The sequence below is a fragment of the Schistocerca cancellata genome, chromosome 3, assembly GCF_023864275.1.
Source record: "Schistocerca cancellata isolate TAMUIC-IGC-003103 chromosome 3, iqSchCanc2.1, whole genome shotgun sequence".
Lineage (NCBI taxonomy): Eukaryota > Metazoa > Arthropoda > Insecta > Orthoptera > Acrididae > Schistocerca > Schistocerca cancellata.
The window spans coordinates 846,794,615-846,816,958 of NC_064628.1; the positions used below are offsets into that span (position 1 = coordinate 846,794,615).

Below are 22,344 nucleotides of genomic sequence, written 5' to 3' on the forward strand. Positions count from 1 at the left end.
TTCGATTCGGATAGCTTATACTATTGTTCTTTTGGATGAGTGATTTGTAATATATGCACATTTTTGTGCGCTTCTGAGCGTTCTAGAATTTTTACTTCCCTGGCTAGTCCAGGTGGGACAATTTTCCCCAGCCTAGTGTACGAGTAGACTGTCCGGTCCTCCTCACCTGGACGGCGTTGATGTCGACCATGGGGCAGCTGACGCGGTGCTGCTGCTGGAACTTGGGCTGGTAGGGCTCCAGCATGCGGATCTTGCCCCAGCGGTTGAAGAAGAGCGCGATGGCCGCCAGCCACAGCACCAACACCAGCAGCACTATGAGCGCCTCCTCGGCGCGCACCACCACGCCGGGGCCCGACGTCGAGATGGGCGGCCCCTCCTCCTCCGGCGACGGCCCTCCGGCCCCGGCGCCGCCCCCGGCGTCCCCGCCGCCCCCGGCGCCGCCGCCCGCGCTGGCGTTCCAGGCGAGAGCGCCGCCCACCGCCGCCGGCCCTGCGGCACGGCACGGCGCTCCATCTGACAACACCACACCAGCCGGGCGTCGCTGCTGTTGGCAGGCCTGGCGTGCGCTGCTCTTGGCAAGTCTGGCGCACTACTGTACTATTTGCTTAGGCTCTAGAAGTTGGCCAAGACAATTTTAAGGCTACAGCTTGTCTTCTTATGACGACATAGCACCGTTTAGAACAATGTACAAAGTACACTTCTAACCATTAAAATTGCTACACCACGAAGAAGATATGCTACGGACACAAAATTTAACCGACAGGAAGAAGACGCTGTGATATGGAAATGATTACCTTTTCAGAGCATTCACACAAGGTTTGCGCCGTGGCGACACGTAGTACAACGTGCTGACATGAGGAAAGTTTCCAACCGATTTGTCATACACCAACAGCAGTTGACCGGCGTTGCCTGGTGAAACGTTGTTGTGATGCCTCGTGTAAGGAATAGAAAGGCGTACCATCACTTTTCCCACTTTGCTAAAGGTCGGATTGAAGCCTATCTCGATTGCGGTTTTTCGTATCGCGACATTGCTGCTCGCGTTGGTCGAGATCCAATGACTCTTAGCAGAATATGGAATCGGTGGGTTCAGAAGGGTAATACAGAACGCCGTGCTGGATCCCAAGGGCCTCGTATCAGTAGCAGTCGAGATGACAAGCACCTTATCCGCATGGCTGTAACGGTTCGTGCAGCCACGTCTCGATCCCTGAGTCAGGAGATGGGGACGTTTGCAAGACAACAACCATCTGCATTACCAGTTTGCCGACTACGACCCATATCTCTACCCTTCATTCGATCCCAGCGAAACCCTACATTTCAGCAGGATAATGCACGACCGCAAGTTGCAGGTCCTGTACGGGCTTTCCTGGATACAGAAAATGTTCGACTGCTGCCTGGCCAGCGCATTCTCCAGATCTCTCACCAACTGAAAACGTCTGGTCAATGGTGGCCGAGCAACTGGCTCGTCACAATACGCCAGTCACTACTCGTGATGAACTGTGGTATCGTGTTGAAGCTACATGGGCAACTGTACCTGTACACGTCATCCAATCTCTGTTTGACTCAATGCCCAGGCTTATCAAGGCCGTTATTACGGCCAGTGGTGGTTGTTCTCGGTACTGATTTCTCAGGATCTATGCACCCAAATTGCGTGCAAATATAATCACATGTCAGTTCTAGTATAATATATTTGTCCAATGGATACCCGTTTATCATCTGTATTTCTTCTTGGTGTAGCAATTTTAGTGGCCAGTAGTGTATCTGCCTACATGGGACACTCCCCAACGCACCCCTCACAAATTTAGATCTAAAACAACTTAGTGGATAGACCGTCAAAAGCTGAACACAGATCAAGCATGAAAACAGGAAGAACGTGTACTAAACTATGAAAAAAGAAGCGAGAAAGATACAGTGAACGGTCCAAGCTCAAGATAAGTAACATCGAGCAAATTGCAAGAATCACGGGGTCGTGGTTGTGTGGTACGGTGTTGGACAGCAAAGCAGCAGGTCTGTGTTCAAATATCTCTCGCGCCCAGTTTTCTTCTCGCAAAATTATGAACTTTCCGTCCTGACACTGATATGTCTGCTCTCCTTCTGTAGTATTGGTAATTGTCGTAAGTAAATGTGGTGAATAGTGAGAGCAAGCGAGATGCCGCATAGACCTCTCACAGAAACGAAAACAACAAATGAATATGAACTATGTTACAACAAAGGAATTAAATAGCCGAAACTTCCGAAACGGAAATCAAAAGTCATAACAAATTACACTACAGTGAACAGACACGTCAATGACCGTACGGACAATTCACAATTTTGTGGGAAAAAATTGGGTAGGATGAGGATTTGATAACGGATCTTCCTCGTCGCCGTCCAATACCGTGACCACATAACCACGACAACTTTTTTTTTTTTTTTGGTCGATATAGTTCGTTGCGTTTGGTCTGGGCGGATGTCACAAGGCATCAGTTCCAGTTGATCGTTGGTTCCTTGAGTCAGTTTTTTTATTACAGAAAGGACGCAGCCCTCTGACCAAACAAGTTGAAATATCGTGCCGGTATCTTAAGTTTGGGCCCTTCATTGTTCCGATTTTGCTTCTTTTTTTAACGGTTCGGTACACCTTCTTCCTGTTTTCATGCTTGACCTGTTGTCAGTTTCTGACGGGCTATCCACTGGGGCATCTTACTGCTAACTCTGACGGGAGTACGATGGGTAGTTTTCCTTATTAGGCTCTAAAAGCTGACCAAAGGAAGTATAACGCTAAAGCGCAGCCTCCTGTCTTCAAAGTATGACGACATGACACTGTTCAGGACAATGTGCAAAGTAAAATGAATATAGATCCTCAATTCAGTAATGTGGACAAAATGAGGGATATGATACCTATGAAAATAAAATGTTTCGATTAGAGGAAATTTTATTCAGACCGTGCAGAAACCAGCGCAAGACACTGGCTCGGCCCAGATCTCTCTCACACGTCAGTTGCTGAGGAAGGGGCCAACATTACAGTAGGAAGCTGGACGATGTGCTCTTTGAGACCACACGTAGGTGTGTTGCTTCTCGGACAACAGCGGGAAACTTAACTACTGTTTATAGCAGGCTTTAGACGTTTGCATGAGACAGGTACATTGGCAGGAATTGGAGACCATGAATGAAGGGAACAGGTGATCAACATTGTGGCGTAGAACGGCCGAATCAGCACTAGGACGGCCAAGAGGAACGTATGCCATTACCACTGTTAGTATCCATACCACAAGTAATGTGTACAAGGTTTCTTACCGACGTACTTCCGTTTCCTGTAACAGCGTTACCACGGTCACGGGATTCTCGACGTACAACCGGGTCATAGATAAGGTTCATCTATGAATATTTTGGTGTGAAAGAAATGGAATAGCAATGGGAAAGACATGGAAAGGAGATAATGATTTACAGTTGCACACGACATTGTGGAACTGCAACGGCGAGAGTGAAAATTCCATTCGGACACGGTCCCCGACAGACCCAAATTCGCAACTTCCTGCTCGCCGCACCGCATCGACCCCTGCACATTAACAACTATTCGCAGAATTCTGATTCCCGTAGGAATTCGAACATTGATTGCGCATCCGCACGGAAGCTTTTTCGTGAAAGAGCCGTCGCGCACATGGAATTATAGATGTCCGACAGAAGATACACCACTAATGTCTATAAGGCAACATCTACGAGGGACAGTACACGATGGCGACTAATACGTACTATAACTGCTGCTAGCCATCAATGAAGACCGCATCGCGTTCTTCCACGTCTCAAAGGGGTCGTTTCTCCTCACAAACTGTTGGACTGTCTACCTGTCGTGCTGGTAGGGGTGTTTCTAATGTCTGATGTTATCAGCTGCATTGGCAAGTACGCTACAGTTTCGAAGGGGCGTACATGTATTACGGACGGTCGGTCATTACTGCAGAACAGATGACGTAGTCTTTGCAGGCAGGGACGCATATGGTACTGATATGCGGAGGTAACGACTCCATCCGCACACTGGACTCGCATTCGGGAGGACGATGGTTCAAACCGGCGTCCGGCCATACTGATTTCTATTCTCCGTGATTTCCTTAAATCGCTTTAGGCAAATGCCAGGATGGTTCCCGTGACCTCGCTGTTTGATCCTCTCCTGATAATCAACCAACTAACTAACCAACCCCATTAACACCTTCCATTGGGGAGGCAATTTGATAATGTTTTCGGTCAATTGAAAGAGACATGAGGTGGTAGATGGAGGGTGGAAAGTTGCACACATGGAAACTCTCCCGGATGTGCAATAACTGTAGCAGTGTATTCACGTTGCCTGGAAGAAGCGAAGTGTTTTAGTCAATGCAGTATATTGTGAACTATGCGTAGATTTTTAGGATATCCTTGGGAGCTCATTTGCATACCCGAATAACAGTGAAATTTCTAGGATAGAAACGCTGCATACATTATTTATGAATAACTTTTCTTTCTTTTCCCCCACACGAAAGTATGCTGCAGTCTTTCTCCACAAAATATTGCTGGCATCAATTTTTTGCAATACATTATCGGGAATGAATATGATGAAAATCATCATTTAGTATAGTTACAATCCTTATCTGCGAAGAAGGATGATAACGGTTTATAAGAGATTAACGCTCCTTCATTTCCGTACTTCGTACTCACCGTGTACGGTACCACACCACATGGCTGTCTGGCTCCCGTTACTTAGCATGGCGACCCTGTACTTTACTGTGAAGGCATCGTTAAGTTTATTGCTGGGTTCACTGTACTAAATCACAACAACATTAAATTTATTTGACGGACAGGAAATGTTTACGATGAGACGCACTGCATCAGTAGTCATCAAGGGAAATAGCCACGACATATTGAACAAAAGTACTGAAGCTCAGGGGCAGAGTAATAGTACAAGTGGTACCCTGCTATAGACGTACTGGAGTATCGATGTCGCTTCTCAGACGCTGCGAACCTAAGAAACCAACATATTAAGATTGAAACCATAAACTCTCTCCTGATCATACGTGAGAAACTAAAAATATATGCTGCAATGACCTAGGATATGCAACTGAGGCTACCAGGGGCCATCATATATGTTACGCTGTGCAATGTACGAACCAGCTCAAAGCTCAGGAAATGAGGGAAACTGCTCCACATACAATTGGTTCAAATGGCGCTAAGCACTATGGGACTTAACATCTAAGATCATCAGTCCATTAGACTTGGAACTACTTAAACCTAAGTAACATAAGGACATGACACACATCCATGCCCGAGGCAGGATTCGAACCTGCGAGCGTAGGAGCAGAGTGGTTTCGGACGGAAGCGCCTAGAACTGCTCGGCCACAGCGGCCGGCCTGGTCCAGATCAGGAACATCCTTATGGTTTTGAGAAGGCAAACACCCAGCTGTTTAGCAGCGTCGTGGGAGAGCCTCTACGGAGTTCGGTAGAACTTGGTAGAAAACTGCATACACAGTTAAGTCTCAATCGGGACACGCGAACTGCTGTTAGTAGCAGGAAAAGCAGGAATTTTAATACTCCAGCGGTATACAATTTAACGTCACATTATGACGACATCTGTCTTCAACAGGAGATGAAACACAAAATGGAGGAAACTACTGTGCAGTCAGATTTCATTATTTTATTCTCCATTTACCTTAAAGTAGCTCTCACGCCCAATGTTCTCACTTATTTATATGTATTTTCCAATCTCCACCTTATGCTTTTATATCGCCGATTTTACGAAAACTTATAATTTCATATTAGTTCACGAAATATTCAGTATCATTATAACACTACATCTCCAACGCTTCAATACCATTCTCTTCCAGTTTTCGAAGTCCATGATTTACTTCCATACACTGCTGAGCTCCACACGGTCATTCTCAGAAATTTCTTTCTCATGTTATACTTGCACAAGCGACGATTGCTCTCTTGGAATGTGCTAAACAATCAGGAGAGCACAATTCCTTCGTTACATTCCTTAATTACGATGCAAACTTGCTCACTGACATCACTTCTCCAGCCCCTAAGAGCATTAAATGTCCTTTGATTTACTACCAATCCGTATTACATGCCCAATAAACTGTTCAATCATTTCAGCTGGCCCATTAATTCCATAGACTTCAGCAATATTATCAGTGAAACTTGTCGTCGATATCCTTTCACGCACAAATTTATTCGCACTTTTGAAACAGCCTTTCACTGCAGTGTTTGCGTCTTCAATATACACAGAGGAGACAGAAAAAATGGCTCTAAGCACTATGGGGCTTAACATCTGGGGTCATCATTCCTCTAGACTTAGAACTACTTAAACCTAACTAACCTAAGGACATCACACACATCCATGCCCGAGGCAGGATTCGAACCTGAGACTGTAGCAGCAGTGCGGTTCCGGACTGAAGCGCCTAGAACCTCTCGGCCACAACGGCTGGCGGAGGAGACAGAACTCGTGGGACAGCGATACGCATAAATGAAAATGGTAGCAGTATAGCGTAGACAATGTATGAAAGCGCGGTTCATCGGCGGAGCTGCCATGTGTACTGAGGTGTCTTTTGTGAAAGGGTTTGCGACTTGGTTATGGACGCACAACGGAAATTAACAGACGTTGAACGCGGAGTGGTAGTTGGAGCTAGACGCACGGGACATTGTATTTCAGAAATTGATAGGGAATTCAATATTCCGAAATCCAGAATGTCAAGAGTGTGCCGAGAATACGAAATTTCAAGCATCAACTCTCATTACGGATACCGCAGTGGCCGAGGTCCTCAAATTAACGAGTGAGAGCAGAGACACTGCATGAAATAACACTGCATGAAATAACGGCAGAAATCAATGTGGGACGTACGCTGAACGTATCCGTTCGAACAGTGACGCGAAATTTGGTGTTAATTGGCTATGGCAGCAAGCGGCCCACGCGAGTGTCTTTGCTAGCAGCAAATCGCCTGCAGTGCCTCTCCCAGGCTTGTGACCATGTTTCACTCTAGACGACAGAAAATCAGTGCTCTGGTCCGGTGAGTCCGGATTTCATTTGGTAAGATCTGATGGTAGGTTTCGGTTTCGAGTATGGCGCAGATCCCACGAAATCATCGACCCAGTTGTCAACAATGCACTGTGCAAGCTGGTGGTGTCTACCTAACAGTGTGGGATGTGTGCACACGGGAAGGACTGTGTCCTCTCGTCCAACTGATCCGATCATTGACTGGAAATGTTTATGTTCAGCTACTTTAAGACCATCTGCCGACACTCAGGAGGTCCTCCAACATGGGCCATAATTGTTCGCGATTGCTTTGAAGAACATTATGGACAAATCGAGCGAATGATTTGGCCACCCAGATCGTCCGACGTGAATTGCGTCGGACATTTATCGCACAGGATCGAGAGGTCAGTTCATGCACAACATCATGCATCAGCAACATTTTCATAATTGTGCACGGCTATAAGCGCAGCATGGTTCAATATTTCTACAGGTGACTTCCAACGACACATCTCAGTGTACAGTCTGTACGCAAGCACATCCCAACATTACGCCGTTTTTAATATGGTCTTCAATTCTTCCTGTTCCCTTTTCGTCCCGTCTTTCTGTATAGCTTGTATGTATTTTATGTTGTATGTTAATCGGGGACCTAGAAACGACGGAGAGGCTTCATCCCCGCCGCAGCCGCAGTAGTCCACAACCCCACGACGACTATCGCAGTCCACTTCACCCCTCCGCCGCCCCACACCGAATCCAGGGTTATTGTGCGGTTCGGCCCCCGGTGGACCCCCCAGGGAGCGTCTCACACCAGACGAGTGTAACCCCTATGTTTGCGTGGTAGAGTAATGGTGGTGTACGCTTTCGTGGAGAACTTATTTGCGCAGCAATCGCCGACATATACTCCTGGAAATGGAAAAAAGAACACATTGACACCGGTGTGTCAGACCCACCATACTTGCTCCGGACACTGCGAGAGGGCTGTACAAGCAATGATCACACGCACGGCACAGCGGACACACCAGGAACCGCGGTGTTGGCCGTCGAATGGCGCTAGCTGCGCAGCATTTGTGCACCGCCGCCGTCAGTGTCAGCCAGTTTGCCGTCGCATACGGAGCTCCATCGCAGTCTTTAACACTGGTAGCATGCCGCGACAGCGTGGACGTGAACCGTATGTGCAGTTGACGGACTTTGAGCGAGGGCGTATAGTGGGCATGCGGGAGGCCGGGTGGACGTACCGCCGAATTGCTCAACACGTGGGGCGTGAGGTCTCCACAGTACATCGATGTTGTCGCCAGTGGTCGGCGGAAGGTGCACGTGCCCGTCGACCTGGGACCGGACCGCAGCGACGCACGGATGCACGCCAAGACCGTAGGATCCTACGCAGTGCCGTAGGGGACCGCATCGCCACTTCCCAGCAAATTAGGGACACTGTTGCTCCTGGGGTATCGGCGAGGACCATTCGCAACCGTCTCCATGAAGCTGGGCTACGGTCCCGCACACCGTTAGGCCGTCTTCCGCTCACGCCCCAACATCGTGCAGCCCGCCTCCAGTGGTGTCGCGACAGGCGTGAATGGAGGGACGTGTCGTCTTCAGCGATGAGAGTCGCTTCTGCCTTGGTGCCAATGATGGTCGTATGCGAGTTTGGCGCCGTGCAGGTGAGCGCCACAATCAGGACTGCATACGACCGAGGCACACAGGGCCAACACCCGGCATCATGGTGTGGGGAGCGATCTCCTACACTGGCCGTACACCACTGGTGATCGTCGTGGGGACACTGAATAGTGCACGGTACATCCAAACCGTCATCGAACTCATCGTTCTACCATTCCTAGACCGGCAAGGGAACTTGCTGTTCCAACAGGACAATGCACGTCCGCATGTATCCCGTGCCACCCAACGTGCTCTAGAAGGTGTAAGTCAACTACCCTGGCCAGCAAGATCTCAGGATCTGTCCCTCATTGAGCATGTTTGGGACTGGATGAAGCGTCGTCTCACGCGGTCTGCACGTCCAGCACGAACGCTGGTCCAACTGAGGCGCCAGGTGGAAATGGCATGGCAAGCCGTTCCACAGGACAACACCCAGCATCTCTACGATCGTCTCCATGGGAGAATAGCAGCCTGCATTGCTGCGAAAAGTGGATATACACTGTACTAGTGCCGACATTGTGCATGCTCTGTTGCCTGTGTCTATGTGCCTGTGGTTCTGTCAGTGTGATCATGTGATGTATCTGACCCCAGGAATGTGTCAATAAAGTTTCCCCTTCCTGGGACAATGAATTCACGGTGTTCTTATTTCAATTTCCAGGAGTGTAGTATAACTGAGGCGGAAGAAGGGGAACCAGCCCGCATTCGCCGAGGAAGATGAAAAGCCGCCTAAAAACCATCCACAGACTGTCCGGTTCACCGGACGTCGACACAAGTCTGCCGGGCGGATTCGTGCCGGGGACCAGGCGCTCCTTCCAGCCCGGGAAGCCGTGCGTTAGACTGCACGGCCAACCGGGCGGGCCTTCTGTATAGCTTACTCCCGTCTTTCTGAAAATTCGTTATTGAGATTGCCCGTTTTTCTGTAGAGCTTCTACTTGTTTGGATAATAGTTTAATTTCTGCAGTTATTTTTTTTTACACTTTCTAACGCTCTTTCTAAGTCATCAGATCCAAAGATAGTCTCTTGACTGGTCGTGAGTCCTTCTTCCGCTATTAACGGTGACGTCAGCACGACCTCTGTAGTGCGTTTATCTTTTCTGAAGGCAGATAGCCATTCCTTTAATATTACTCTGTACCACAACACAGGTTTCAACAGGTAGTCAACTGCACTGCTAGGCCCTGAAACTACAGCACCATGAAGGCGTGGTGCAACAAATGTCGAACTGGATTGAAGTGCTGTACTTGTATGGATATGTTAGTGCTAGGCATCACAGCGCTACAACAAAATGTTACCAGGCAGAATGCCATGTACAGTCTGTATGCACGGGAAGGTTACGCAGCGGATTTTGTGTTTAGGAAACCCGTTAGACTGATGATCCTTAGAAGACCGTTATATGCCCTGTGGTAGACAGAGAAATGTCCACAAGCACGTGGTGCAAGCCGACAGTTGCCTATCGATACTGTAGTTTATCGCTGTGCAATATTGTTGCTGACGTTGAGTTGGTGGGTTCAGGAGGGCCATACTCAACGTCTTGATGGATCTCCACAGCCGCATTACGCTAGCGCCCGAGAGGACGTGTTGCTTGACCGAGTGTCCAAGTTCATACAGAAACGTCATAAGTCAGAAGATATGTTTTTTTTTTGCAGCAAGACAAGTACCCACACGGGCTGTGTGTGAACGCTTAGAGAACTACAGGCTGTCAGCGCCGACCACTGTTACGGATTCCCTTGGCGCGGCAGCAGATAATTGAGCGTCGATTGTGGTGATCGGCGACATCACCGCGTCGAATGGCTCTGAGCACAATGGGACGTAACTGCTATGGTCATCAGTCCCCTAGAACTTAGAACTACTTAAACCTAACCAACCTAACGACATCACACAACACCCAGTCATCACGAGGCAGAGAAAATCCCTGATCCCACCGGGAATCGAACCCGGGAACCCGGGCGCGGGAAGCGAGAACGCTACCGCACGACCTCACTGAGTCGACTTTTTTCGATTGCCACACGCTGAACATAACCCTGTGTGCAGGCTCCGTGGAGAATGAACATTGCCAGACACTCTGCAACGTTGTCATATGGCCCTGGCATCTGGCATGATGATATGAAGTACCACTGACTACACAACACGAGCATGCATAATTGGCATATACAGTAATTTCGACGTTTCTAACATGTTAAGGATAGTGGCTGTGTTCTATCGTCGAAGCCTACGCAAAAGAGCTTGTTACCTTCGCTGTATTGCGCTATCTCCATACTGAGAGTGTTCGATGTTGCCCTGGACAGCCCATTCTCCAGATCCATCACTGATGCCAAACCCATGATCATTGTCAACACACTTAAAAATCACTACTCCACCCTTTACGACATATGAAATGAAACTGTTTCCCAAAAAAGAAACTGACCTAAAATTTTTTTATAACTGTATTACACAGTTTCCAATACATTTATAGAACACATTTTTTGTGTCCAGCACATGAAAATCGATTTGACATACAAGACGTTTCTGTGCTAATTTTATAATACTGTGGGCAATCGTTAGTCGAGGCGTATTCTTCTTGCACTGTCTGAGGCCTTAGAATATATAGCCAACGGCAAGCTAACAATCTAATTTACTACAAACAACCTACTGGACAGTATGTGCTTCATTAAAGGTAACATATGACGTGATCCTGACCAAGGATGCAAAAGAGGTGACAATCATGTACTTCTTAGACTTCAGAAAAGCCTTTAATATTTTACGGTTTGACATTTCACTCCTCAAACTTAGCATCCTAAATTTCCCGCCATGTGCAGTGCAAGTGAGCCTAGTTAGCCACTCATTCCGCCTCAAGATGTCACCAGAGCAGCAACTTAAATATTTAATCTTTCCTGTATTTTCTTAGTTGTATATACTGTTTAAATTTTGTGTGTGTTTTTCTGTTTCAGAGGTTCAATCTCACGTTTTTCTAAAGGTAAATTCATTCAGTCTGCTGCGCAATAGTTGCTCACTGAACAGCCAGCTATATAGCATCAGCGTCCAGTAGTAACACATCAGGAGGGTAGCAAGTCGCATATCTAGGATTCTGCCGGTTCTTGTAGTTTACTTCTTCAGTTAGTCTTGCTAGGATGGGTAGAGTGCGTTCGTACTCTGGTGCGGACGCAGGAGGAGCTGGACGCAGATTGCGGAATGTTGAATGTTGTTTGGCTACGATCAGCCACCTCCATGCTGCTGTCTCGGGGTGCTGCGGTAGCGGAGAATCTGGCATGTCGCATGGGACACCTCAGTGGTCGCTCGTTTCTCCTACGGGCTCGTCTCTTGAGGCAACTCCTTGTGTACCCCACGCGATGGATCGACCCTCACAGCAGGGTGAGTAGCGGGCTGTAACGCATCTGCTTCATTCGAGGCGGAGGGCCAATGTGGAGGCTGGGCGTCTTGCCTCGCCTATTCACCCTGTTAATGAGCAGGCGGCCACTACTTCCGTAGGGACCGAATAGGCGTACGTGGGCAGCGGCTTGTTAGTAATCGGGAACACCAATGTTACGCGACTTAAGAAGCCCCATAGAAAGATAGTGTTCAGGGCTGGAAAAGAAGCCAATATGCATACGGATTGTCTACCAAGGGGCCTCATACGAGGTGTGGAAGTGGCCTTGCCTGCGGCTATCGAGCCTACGGGGTGCAGTAGCCTACGAGTTGTGGCTCACATTGGGACCGACAAAGCCTGTCGCATGGGTTCTGAACCCATCCTCAGTTCACACAGGAGGCTGGCGGAGGCAGTGAAGGCTGTTGGTATCGCGTACTGGGTTCAACCACGGCTCGCAATTTCCATCATTGTTCCCAGAGACGATCGGGGTTCTTTGTTTTGGAGCCGAATGGAGGGCCTTAACCAAAGGAGCCGTCGACTCTGTGGCGGCTGCAGGTCTATATACCTGCTTCATGCGGTGGAAAATTGTGGGACCCGATAGGTCAGGGGTGCACTACGCAAAGGAAGCAGCTGCTCGGGTAACAGACCACTTGAGGAGGGCACACATGGGACTTTTTTATGCTACGGGGTACTTTGAGATTGATGCACATTCATCAGTCGATACGCAGACATGGAGATCAGACAGCGTCAGAGTAAAAACACTTCGACTTTCAAACTGAGGTATTTAGCGAGTTACGGAAAGTTTATCGGAATGACAGATAATAAACCATACGACGGACAGCTGACAAAAATATTGTCCCTATTGAGGTTGAATTTGAGTGTGACAGTGAAGTTATCTAGTCTCTTGTAACAGGACTAGGTGAAACCACATTAATCCTTGGATATTTTTGCTGGCCACCCGAATTCGCTGCGACAGTTGTAGAGTTATTCAAAGAAAGTCGACGGTGAATAGTACGTAATTACCCAGATAACGCAATAGTGGTTGTAGGTGACTTTAACCTACCGAAATAGACTGGGACGTCCATGGGTTCGTTGCGGCAGGTACAGACAGATGGTCTTGCGAAGTACTTTTGAGCACGTTTTCTAAACAATCTTGAGCAGCTAGTTCAGCAGTCCACACGTAATGGAAATATCTTATACCTTGTAACTGCAAACAGGCTACACCCTATCGATTGCGTCAGTTCAGAGAGCGGGAGTGATGATAGCATAGCGATTGTTGCTACGAGAGTTAATAAATCAGTTGAGAAGGGTAGGAGAGTGTTTTTGCTAGAAATAGCATATAAGCTGTTGTTAGCAATGAACTGCAACCATTTGGTTGCATTACAATGGACATGGAGGAATTATGGACAAAATTTAAACAGATTGTAAATCGTAGATTAAGGACGAAGAATGCCACCGTGGTTTAGCAACGACATTCTGAAAATGCTGGTGCAGCAAAGGCTCTCGGTTCAAAAGAGAACCCAAAAATGAGTACAGGTAAAGGTTAGATTCTTAAGTGCGTTAAAAGATGTACGCTTGAAGCATACAACAAGTACCACTGTCATACCTTAGCAAAAGGTCTGACCAAGAGCCAGAAAAAATCCTGGTCCTACTAAAAATCGCTAAGCGTCTCTGAGTCTTACATCCACTCACTCGTTGGCCAGTATGGTGAGGCAGTTGAAGATGGCTAAACGAAAGCCGGGTTTCAATTCCGCGTTTAAGAAATCCTTCATGCAGAAAAATTGTTCAAACATATTGTCGTTCGTCCATCGCGCAGACTCACATATGGAGGACATAGTAACAGGCATATTCGGCTAGAGAAACAATTGAAACAGGTGAAAACAAATAAGTTGCCAGGTCCGAAAGAAATCCCAGTTCTGATTTACAAAGAGACTCTACGGCAGTGGAACCTTATTTAGGTGGCATTTGTCGCGAATCTCTCAGCCAACAAAAAGCCCCAAGCGACAGGAAAATAGCGCAGGTGACTCGTGCATGTAATAAACGTATAAGAACGGACTAGGAAATTACAGACCAATAGCCTTAATATCAGTTTACTGCAGAATTCTAGAACATATTCTGAGTACGAATATAATAAATTTCTAGAGGCCGAAATGCTCATGTCCACGACTAAGCACGGTTTAAGAAAGCATCGCTAATGTAAAACCCAGCTTGCCTTTTCTCACATGATATAGTGCGGGCTATGGATGAAGGGCAACAGGCAGATTTCGTATTTCAAGATTTCCAGAAAGCATTCGACACAGTGTCTCACTGCAGACTTTTAACAAAGGTACGAGCGTACGGAGTAGGTTCCGACATACGGAACTGTTGGTTGGTTTCGAGGAAGGAGATCAGACAGCGAGGTCATCGGTCTCATCGGATTAGGGAAGGACAGGGAAGGAAGTCGGCCGTGCCCTTTTAAAGGAACCATCCCGGCATTTGCCTGGAGTGATTTAGGGAAATCACGGAAAACCTAAATCAGGATGGCCGGACGCGTCGTCCTCCCGAATGCGAGTCCAGTGTCTAACCACTGCGCCACCTCGCTCGGTCCATACGGAACTGTCTCGAAGACTTCTTACGTAATATAAATGTTCAAATGTGTGTGAACAACGCTGCTGAGGTCACCCCTAGACTTACACACAACTTAAACTAACTTAAACTAACTTTTGCTAAGATAAACATACACACACACACCCATGCCCGAGGGAGGACTCGAACCTCCAGTAGGAGGGGCCGCGCAATCCGTGGTATGGCGCCCCAGACCATGCGGCCACTCCGTGGGGCTCTTACGTAATAGAACTCATAGAACTCAGTATCTTGTCCTCTACGGCGAGTGTTCATAAGAGGCAGGGGCATCAGGAGTGCGCCAGGGACGAGTGATAGGACCGCTATTATTTTCTGTGTACATAAATGATCTGTCGGGAAGGGAACTCATATGGGAATCCCTGGAGGAAAGGCGATGTTCTTTTCGAGGAACGCTCTTGACAAACTTTATAAAATGCATGACACACAAATGCTAACTTTATTTATATTTCATGTCCATCGTTTTCGGTCATAAGCCTTGTTCACGGTGCCGTACGAAATGCAAAATAAAAATCATGTCAAAATGCAGAAAGAAGATGATCTACAAGGTCACTAGATTATTTCGAATGGAAAAACAGAAAAAAAAATAAGGCTAAGAATTTATCTACAGCGAACGTTAGACACTAAAACTAAAAGTATCGTTCATTTCGAACAGTACAAGTGTTACATCTGTGTGAAGAGAGCCAACACGAGACATACACCCGTATTACAGAGCCAGAACTCATAGTAAACCCTTTGTAGCCAGGATAAAGATAACATTAATCATATATCTCGCAAAAAATTGTATTCTAACTAAACATTTTCAAGAAGATAATGTAATAAACGTTTAAATTAGACTGAATAAGTTTTTCATCATATACTTAATCACTCGAAGATAACAACAGCATTTGTCTTCATAAAGACCATAGACTAACATCTTCATAATAAAATATTACAAATTTATCAGGATTTGGTAAATATCATATTTCAGTTTCCAATTCATGCTAACATACTTAGCCTTAAGTTATTTACTCAATTTACAATTTATTTAGGAAACAAATACGGTCCAGTAATACAGTAACTGTCGAACCCAATATCTGAAATATCTGCAGCAAAGGTAATCAGAAATTATTTTAGTCACCATCATGTGAAACGCTGTGAACGTGTATGATCCGTTAGGGGGCTATCCCATGGCAGAATCAGGATCACAATCTTTCATAACTGATATAATAATAGCCTATCAAATTAAGAAAGTGTATACATTCACATACTGATAAGTAATAACTTCGATTGATAGATAAAACTGTCTATGTTAATGGCAAGAGTGTCCTACAAACAGTGCCATTCGTCACCAAAAATGTACAAAAATGAAGCACAAATACAATTTGCTAAGAGGAAAAATAAAAACATTAGACTAAATAGTCAGTGAGTTTAGGGCAGTCACCTCGTAATTAATCAATTCATGCTGACACATAAGTAAAGAATGTAGAAAACTTACCCATACATCAATAAAAAAGTTGCTCTTGCGCCCATTTAGGTGACAGATGACTTTTTGTTAGAGGTGTCTGTGACCTAAACATTTTAGAAAATACTTATTATCCATTCTGTTTTATACTTGCGGTTATATGTTGTATATTTTGTTTGGTGATACGTCGTGAGGTACCTCAAATGCACGCTTATGATTCTGGTGCTTATTTGGTTAACCTCATGGATGGTCACACCTTATATTGCTTTATCGCTTCTGAAGGATTGTAATCCAGATTATGCCGTGGGATAGCCGTCTTTGGGTCTGACCTTTTCTTATAGTTTCATATGATTGTGTGTATGATAATTTCTTATATCCTTTGCTGAAGATGTTTCAGATTTTGTGTTTAATAGTTATTGTGTTACTGGACGGTACTTTTGTCCCAAAAGTTTGTAAACTGTGTTACAACCTATTCTGATAACTTGGTTATATTTTATTGTAAAGATGTTACTCTTTAGCCTTTATGATGACAAAAGATGCTGTTATCTTGGAGTAATTAAATATTTTAAAAAACTTATACAATTTAATTAAATATTTATTAATTTGTCTTCTTGAAAATGATTAGTTCGAATATAATTTTGTTATGAGATGTATGATTAGTTTACTGTGATTTCTAGCCCTGTAATGCCAGCATATGTCTCGTGTTGGTTTTCTTCAGTTCGTTGCAATTCACAAAGATATAATCCTGTAGCGTTGGTAATAAATGACACTTTTCGTCTTTGTATGTAATGTTTGTTGGCTGCAGGTATATTTTTCAACGTAAATGATTTTTCATTTGTTACATTCGAAATAATCTAGTGACCATTTAGGTCATCTGCTTTCTACATTTTGACTCGATTTTTGTTTTGTATTCGTACAGGACAGTGAATATAGTTTGACCGAAACCTGTCGGAATAAAACATAAATAAAATCTGCATTAGTGTGTCATGCATTTTATAAAGTATTTACAAGCTGATAACTGCCTTAACAAGTTTAAACTACTGAGAAAATCTAGAAAATCAGTATTTGAAGTTGACTTTCGAACGATTCTTGTGCCACCATTTCGCGTAGAGAGGATGAGGTACCGAAATTAGGGCTCATGCCTCCGTACACAGACAGTCGTTTTTCCATCGCTCTCTCTGCGAGTGGAACAGAAAAGCGTGTGGGTAGTAGTGGTACAGGATATCCTCTGCCATGCACAGTACGACGGCTTGCGGAGTATGTATATGGGTATAGACTCTAGATGTAGAATATTTGCTCTGATACCTGATATCTCACCAGCAGTGCATCATCTCCGCTCATTAAATCGCGATGGAGGAAGGCAATATCTGGCGCCCTGGTTTTCGGTATGAGATCCTTTACTATTTTAGTATATATGTAATGGTGTGTTCTCAGTTGTGTTCTACTGCAAATACCACTCCGATGACCAAAGTGTAAGATATTCATATGTTAAGACGTCGTGTCACTGATACGGCTGCAATAGTGACAGAGAATATTTTACGAATAACATGGCAAGAAATTAAATACAGACTCTATAATCTTCGTGCTATAGAATGTTTATATGTAGAGATATACTGATAATTACTAAGTAATTTTCACTACCATATGGTGCAATCTTATTATCATATCTACGGTAGTATTTTTTTCCTTGCTGTCTGAAACGTGGGAGGTTTCAGAGAATCAACATGTGTATGCTGTGCGAGTTCATGAAGATATGTTGCTGGTGGCTGGTATGAACATGAATGTGTTGGCACTGTGTACCAGACATGCTCTATAGTGACTGGGTAGGCCTGAAAAAGATCAGTGCAGTCCAAGTTTGTATGGAGAACTGCAGTGAAAGAAGTTGCATTGTCCTGGAAGAATCTGCCATTTTGTACCGTGGCCATGTAGGCTGTGAAAACACGGTTTGTACACCCGCAATGAATATTTCATTACTTGTATGGAGAATCGCTGCTCTCTCTGCCTTTCGCCAGATCTACAAAAATGTCGGCGTCTATCTGACCTTAGCTAAGATAAGAAATATCGCTCAACAAAACATAATGCCACTCAGTGTGCCAGTGCTTCCGGATCTTATCATGCAAGGCACTCTTGTCCGTGGTACGGCTTCAGTAATAAGTCATGCCTCGTAACTTGAGACATCAGTACTACTTCCAGTGATCTGTTACAGCGGTTATTAGTGGAATTCTGCCTGTAGTCTCTGTCCGTATTTCGATTGTTGTCATCTGTCATCCCAGGGCGCTCCACGTATGGCCTTCCCAGTCACTCTGAAAAAAAAGGTTCCAGGTGCTTTCTGTGGCTGACACTGTTGGCCAGTCAGATGCAGTCGCCTATCCTGTTTCAGAGGAAACCTCTCAGCCTGCAAGATCAGGCAGAGGGTGGGAGCTCCCATGTTAAGTGCTTCATGGGGCCCCTTAGGGACATGGCTGCCAAGAAGGGGAAGTGAGCCAATGTGCACTCTGTGTGCATACCGGGTGGAGTCATTCTGGACGTGGAACGAGTCCTTCCGGATGCCACGAAGAGCACAGTGTGCAGCCAACTTCAGGCAGTGGCTACGTCGGTACCAGTGATGTGTGTCGCTTCGTGTAGTTGTTGTTGTTGTTGCTGTTGTTGTCTTCAGTCCTGAGACTGGTTGGATGTAGCTCTCCATGCTACTCTATCCTGTGCAAGATTCCTCATCTCCCAGTACTTACTGCAACCTACATCCTTCTGAATCTGCTTAGTGTATTCATCTCTTGGTCTCCCTCTACGATTTTTACCCTCCATGCTGCCCTCCAATGCTAAATTTGTGTTCCCTTGATGCCTCAGAACATGTCCTACCAACCGGTCCCTTCTTCTTGTCAAGTTGTGCCACAATCTCCTCTTCTTCCCAATTCTGTTCAATACTTCCTCATTAGTTATGTGATCTACCAATCTAATCTTCGGCATTCTTTTGTAGCACCACATTTCGAAAGCTTCTATTCTCTTCTTGTCAAACTATTTATCGTCCATGTTTAACTTCCATACATGGCTACACTCCATACAAATACTTTCAGAAACGACTTCCTGACACTTAAATCTATACTGGATGTTAACAAATTTCTCTTCTTCAGAAACCCTTTCCTTTCCATTGCTAGTCTACATTTTATATCCTCTCTACTTCGACCCCAAATAGCAAAACTTCTTTACTACTTTATGTGTCTCATTTCCTAATCTAATTCCGTCAGCATCACCCGATTTAATTCGACTACATTCCATTATCCTCATTTTGCTTTTGTTGATGTTCATCTTATACCCTCCGTTCAAGACACTGTCCATTCCGTTCAACTGCTCTTCCTAGCCCTTTGCTGTCTCTGACAGAATTACAATGTCCTCGGCGAACCGTACTACCAGACGGCTTCCTCTTTCATTTCTGTCCCCCAATCCGTATTCTCCCAATCCATGTCACATCGTATCGGAAGATATTCTGTCTGGTTTTGAGCGGCTAACACAAGTGGTAAAAGTTGCCAGTCCTGCTTGCGAAACAAGAGCAGAGCTTGCAGCATAGTCGGCAGGACCGATTGCGTACCTCTAGTACAGAGCCGAGTGAAAGGTCTGAATCAGAGGCTTAAACAGTTCTGTGCCGCGTGGGCTGCAGATTCCTCGACTTGCACCATAGAGTGATGAGGTTTCGGATTCCGTGGAATAGGTTAGGAATCTACTACTCGCTGGAGGCTGGTGAGAACATGGTGCTTTAATCCACTATAATTAATCCTCTAGGATTTTCGTTCAGATCTACATAAAAATTGTTTTAATTGAAGTTTATTATCTCTTAAACTTTTTGTCACTATTGTAAACGTCCATTAAATATAGGTTCAATGGTGGTTTCTAACAACTGACGGTGGAGAGTTGGAGCGTAAATCAGAATTTACGTCTTCCTTCTCGTGATGCAACTGCGAAACGATTCTTTTGAGATATTTGGCCTACTTTGCATGAGGTAGGTCCATTACTTACCTGAAAAGTGAGCGTCATCTTGAAATCGTTTAATTAAAGTGGTTGAAATTAATTTTAAATTTACTGCGAAACTTGAAGCATGCGTAATAATATCTGAAACTCATTACATGCAAATCAATTCTCCTTCCTTTTTTATGAGAAGTGGAAATATTATGTGAATAAATTTAGTGGAAATGTAAACTTCCAGATGTGTCCAAAAGTAGCACGAACTTTGAGGCTGGCATTAATTGCCCTCAAAAAGAATCACATAGCTAACTGCAAGCTAAATCCTCTAATTAAAGTAAAAGGAATACTCAAGGCTTACGCGGCAGCCACTTGTAATTCGCCGCAACAAGCAGGTCTGAGTTTCGTAGTAACTGCTTTAAGAACAAAAACCCAATGAATTGCGTACAACGTCGACAACAAGAGGTTCTACGTCTATGGAGCTTGTATGTATTCATGTATAATACACTTCCCTTCCAATTGTTTCCTCTTTCGTTTTCCTTTTTTTTTCTTTTTTTTACAGCGGTGTGTAAATCTAAACCTGTCATGCTAAAACAGACTCCTTCAGAGACAGAGATATATTAACAAGAAACAATAAGGTCATGTCCTCCATATATACTCCGTGGCTAATATCATCATCGACAGTATAGGCAACATTCACTCAAATTTTGATATCATGCGTTTATGTTCAGTCTCTACCGTCGAATTCCTTACGAGCGATAGAGGGATGAGTTCGAAGTATTTTTACCCTGTTCATCAATTTTTTATCGCCGTTTGGTAGGTGAACAACCAGCTACGTGCGATCAAGTCTTCTTTGGATACCACTTAAAGGGCTGTTAAAGGAAAAAGAATACATTCACCGAACGCTACCAAATTGAAACTCCATGCCTAAGGATATGCTAGTATGTTTATGTCAGGTTATTTTCAGTATATTCAGCTCGGAAGAAATCTGTTACTACAGATGGGGAATGGTGACAGTTCATCATGGCTGTTTGGAGTTGTACTGCTAACACTATTCTTCAGATACCTACTGCAACGCATTATGCCCTGGGGAGATGAAGCCTATCGCCCTCTTTCAGACTTCACTAGACTCGAGTGATTGGCGTGAGGGACATTATACAGCTTGGCAACAAGTCAAGCGACGGATTGTTTGAATAACTCTGATAACTAGACATCTTCTTCCACATCTACATGGATACTCTTAAAATAACGTCTAAGTGCCTGGCAGAAGAGTCATCAAACTATCTTTACACTGAAACTTCCTGACAGATTAAAACTCTGTGCCAGGCCGAGCCTCGAACTCGGGACCTTTGTCGTTCGCGGGCAAGTGCTCTACCATCTGAGCTACCCAAGCACGACTCATGCCCCATCCTCACAGCTCTAGTTCTGCCAATACCTCGTCTCCTACCTTACAAACTTTTCAGAAGGTAAAGTTTGGAAGGTAGGAGACGAGGTACTGGCAGAACTAGATTTGTGAGGACGGGGCATGAGTCGTGCTTGGGTTGCTCAGTTGGTAGAGCACTTGCCCGCGAAAGACAAAGGTCCCGAGTTCGAGTCTCAGCCTGGCACACAGTTTTAATCTGTCAGGAAGTTTCATATGAGCACACACTCCGCTGCAGAGTGAAAATTTCATTCTATCTTTACAATAATTCTCTATTATTCCAATCTTGTACAGCGCGCAGGAAAAACGAACACCTATACCCTTCCGTGCCAGCTCTGATTTCCCTTATTTTATTATGATTCTGTAGATCGGTGTCAACAATATATTTTCGCATTCCGAGGAGATAGTTGATGGATGAAATTTCGTGAGAAGATTCTGCCGCAACGAAAACGCCTTTGTTTCATTGATGTCTACAACAAATCCTATATCATTTCATTGACACTCTCTCCCCAATTTCGCGATAATACGAAACGTGCTGCCATTCTTTGAAGTCTCAGGATGTACTCCGTCAATCCTATCTGGTAAGGATCCCACAACGCGCGGTATTATTCTAAGAGAGGACAGAAAAGCTAGTGTAGGTAACCTCTCTAGTAGATATGTTACGTTTTCTAAGTTTTCTGCCAAAAGAAGCCACCCTTTGGTTAGCCTTCCCCTCAACAATTTCTATGTGTTCCTTCCACTTTAAGTTGTCATAATTATAATTCCTAGGGATTTAGTTGAATTTAAGGCCTTTAGATTTGACTGATATACCGTGTAAAAGAAATTTAATGGATTCCTTTTAGCACTCATATGGATGACCTCACACTTATTTAGGGCCAATTGCCAATTTATCCACCATACAGGTATCGTTCCTAAATAGTTTTGCAATTTGTTTTTATCCTCTGATGACTTTACTA

General features: G+C 45.0%; 1 protein-coding gene across 1 annotated transcript in view; it reads right to left on the minus strand.

Annotated features, from left to right (window-relative positions):
* Positions 1–20,043, minus strand: part of LOC126176605 (uncharacterized) — a gene marked incomplete at its 3' end in the record, with an annotated part of 36,534 nt that extends 16,491 nt beyond the window's left edge. The window contains exons 1-2 of the mRNA XM_049923764.1: positions 20,026–20,043; positions 167–379 (exon numbers count right to left, since the gene is read on the minus strand). Coding sequence (XP_049779721.1) covers positions 167–379; positions 20,026–20,043 — 231 coding nt within the window. The remainder of the gene's footprint in view (positions 1–166; positions 380–20,025) is intronic.
* Between the last annotated feature and the right edge of the window lie 2,301 nt (positions 20,044–22,344).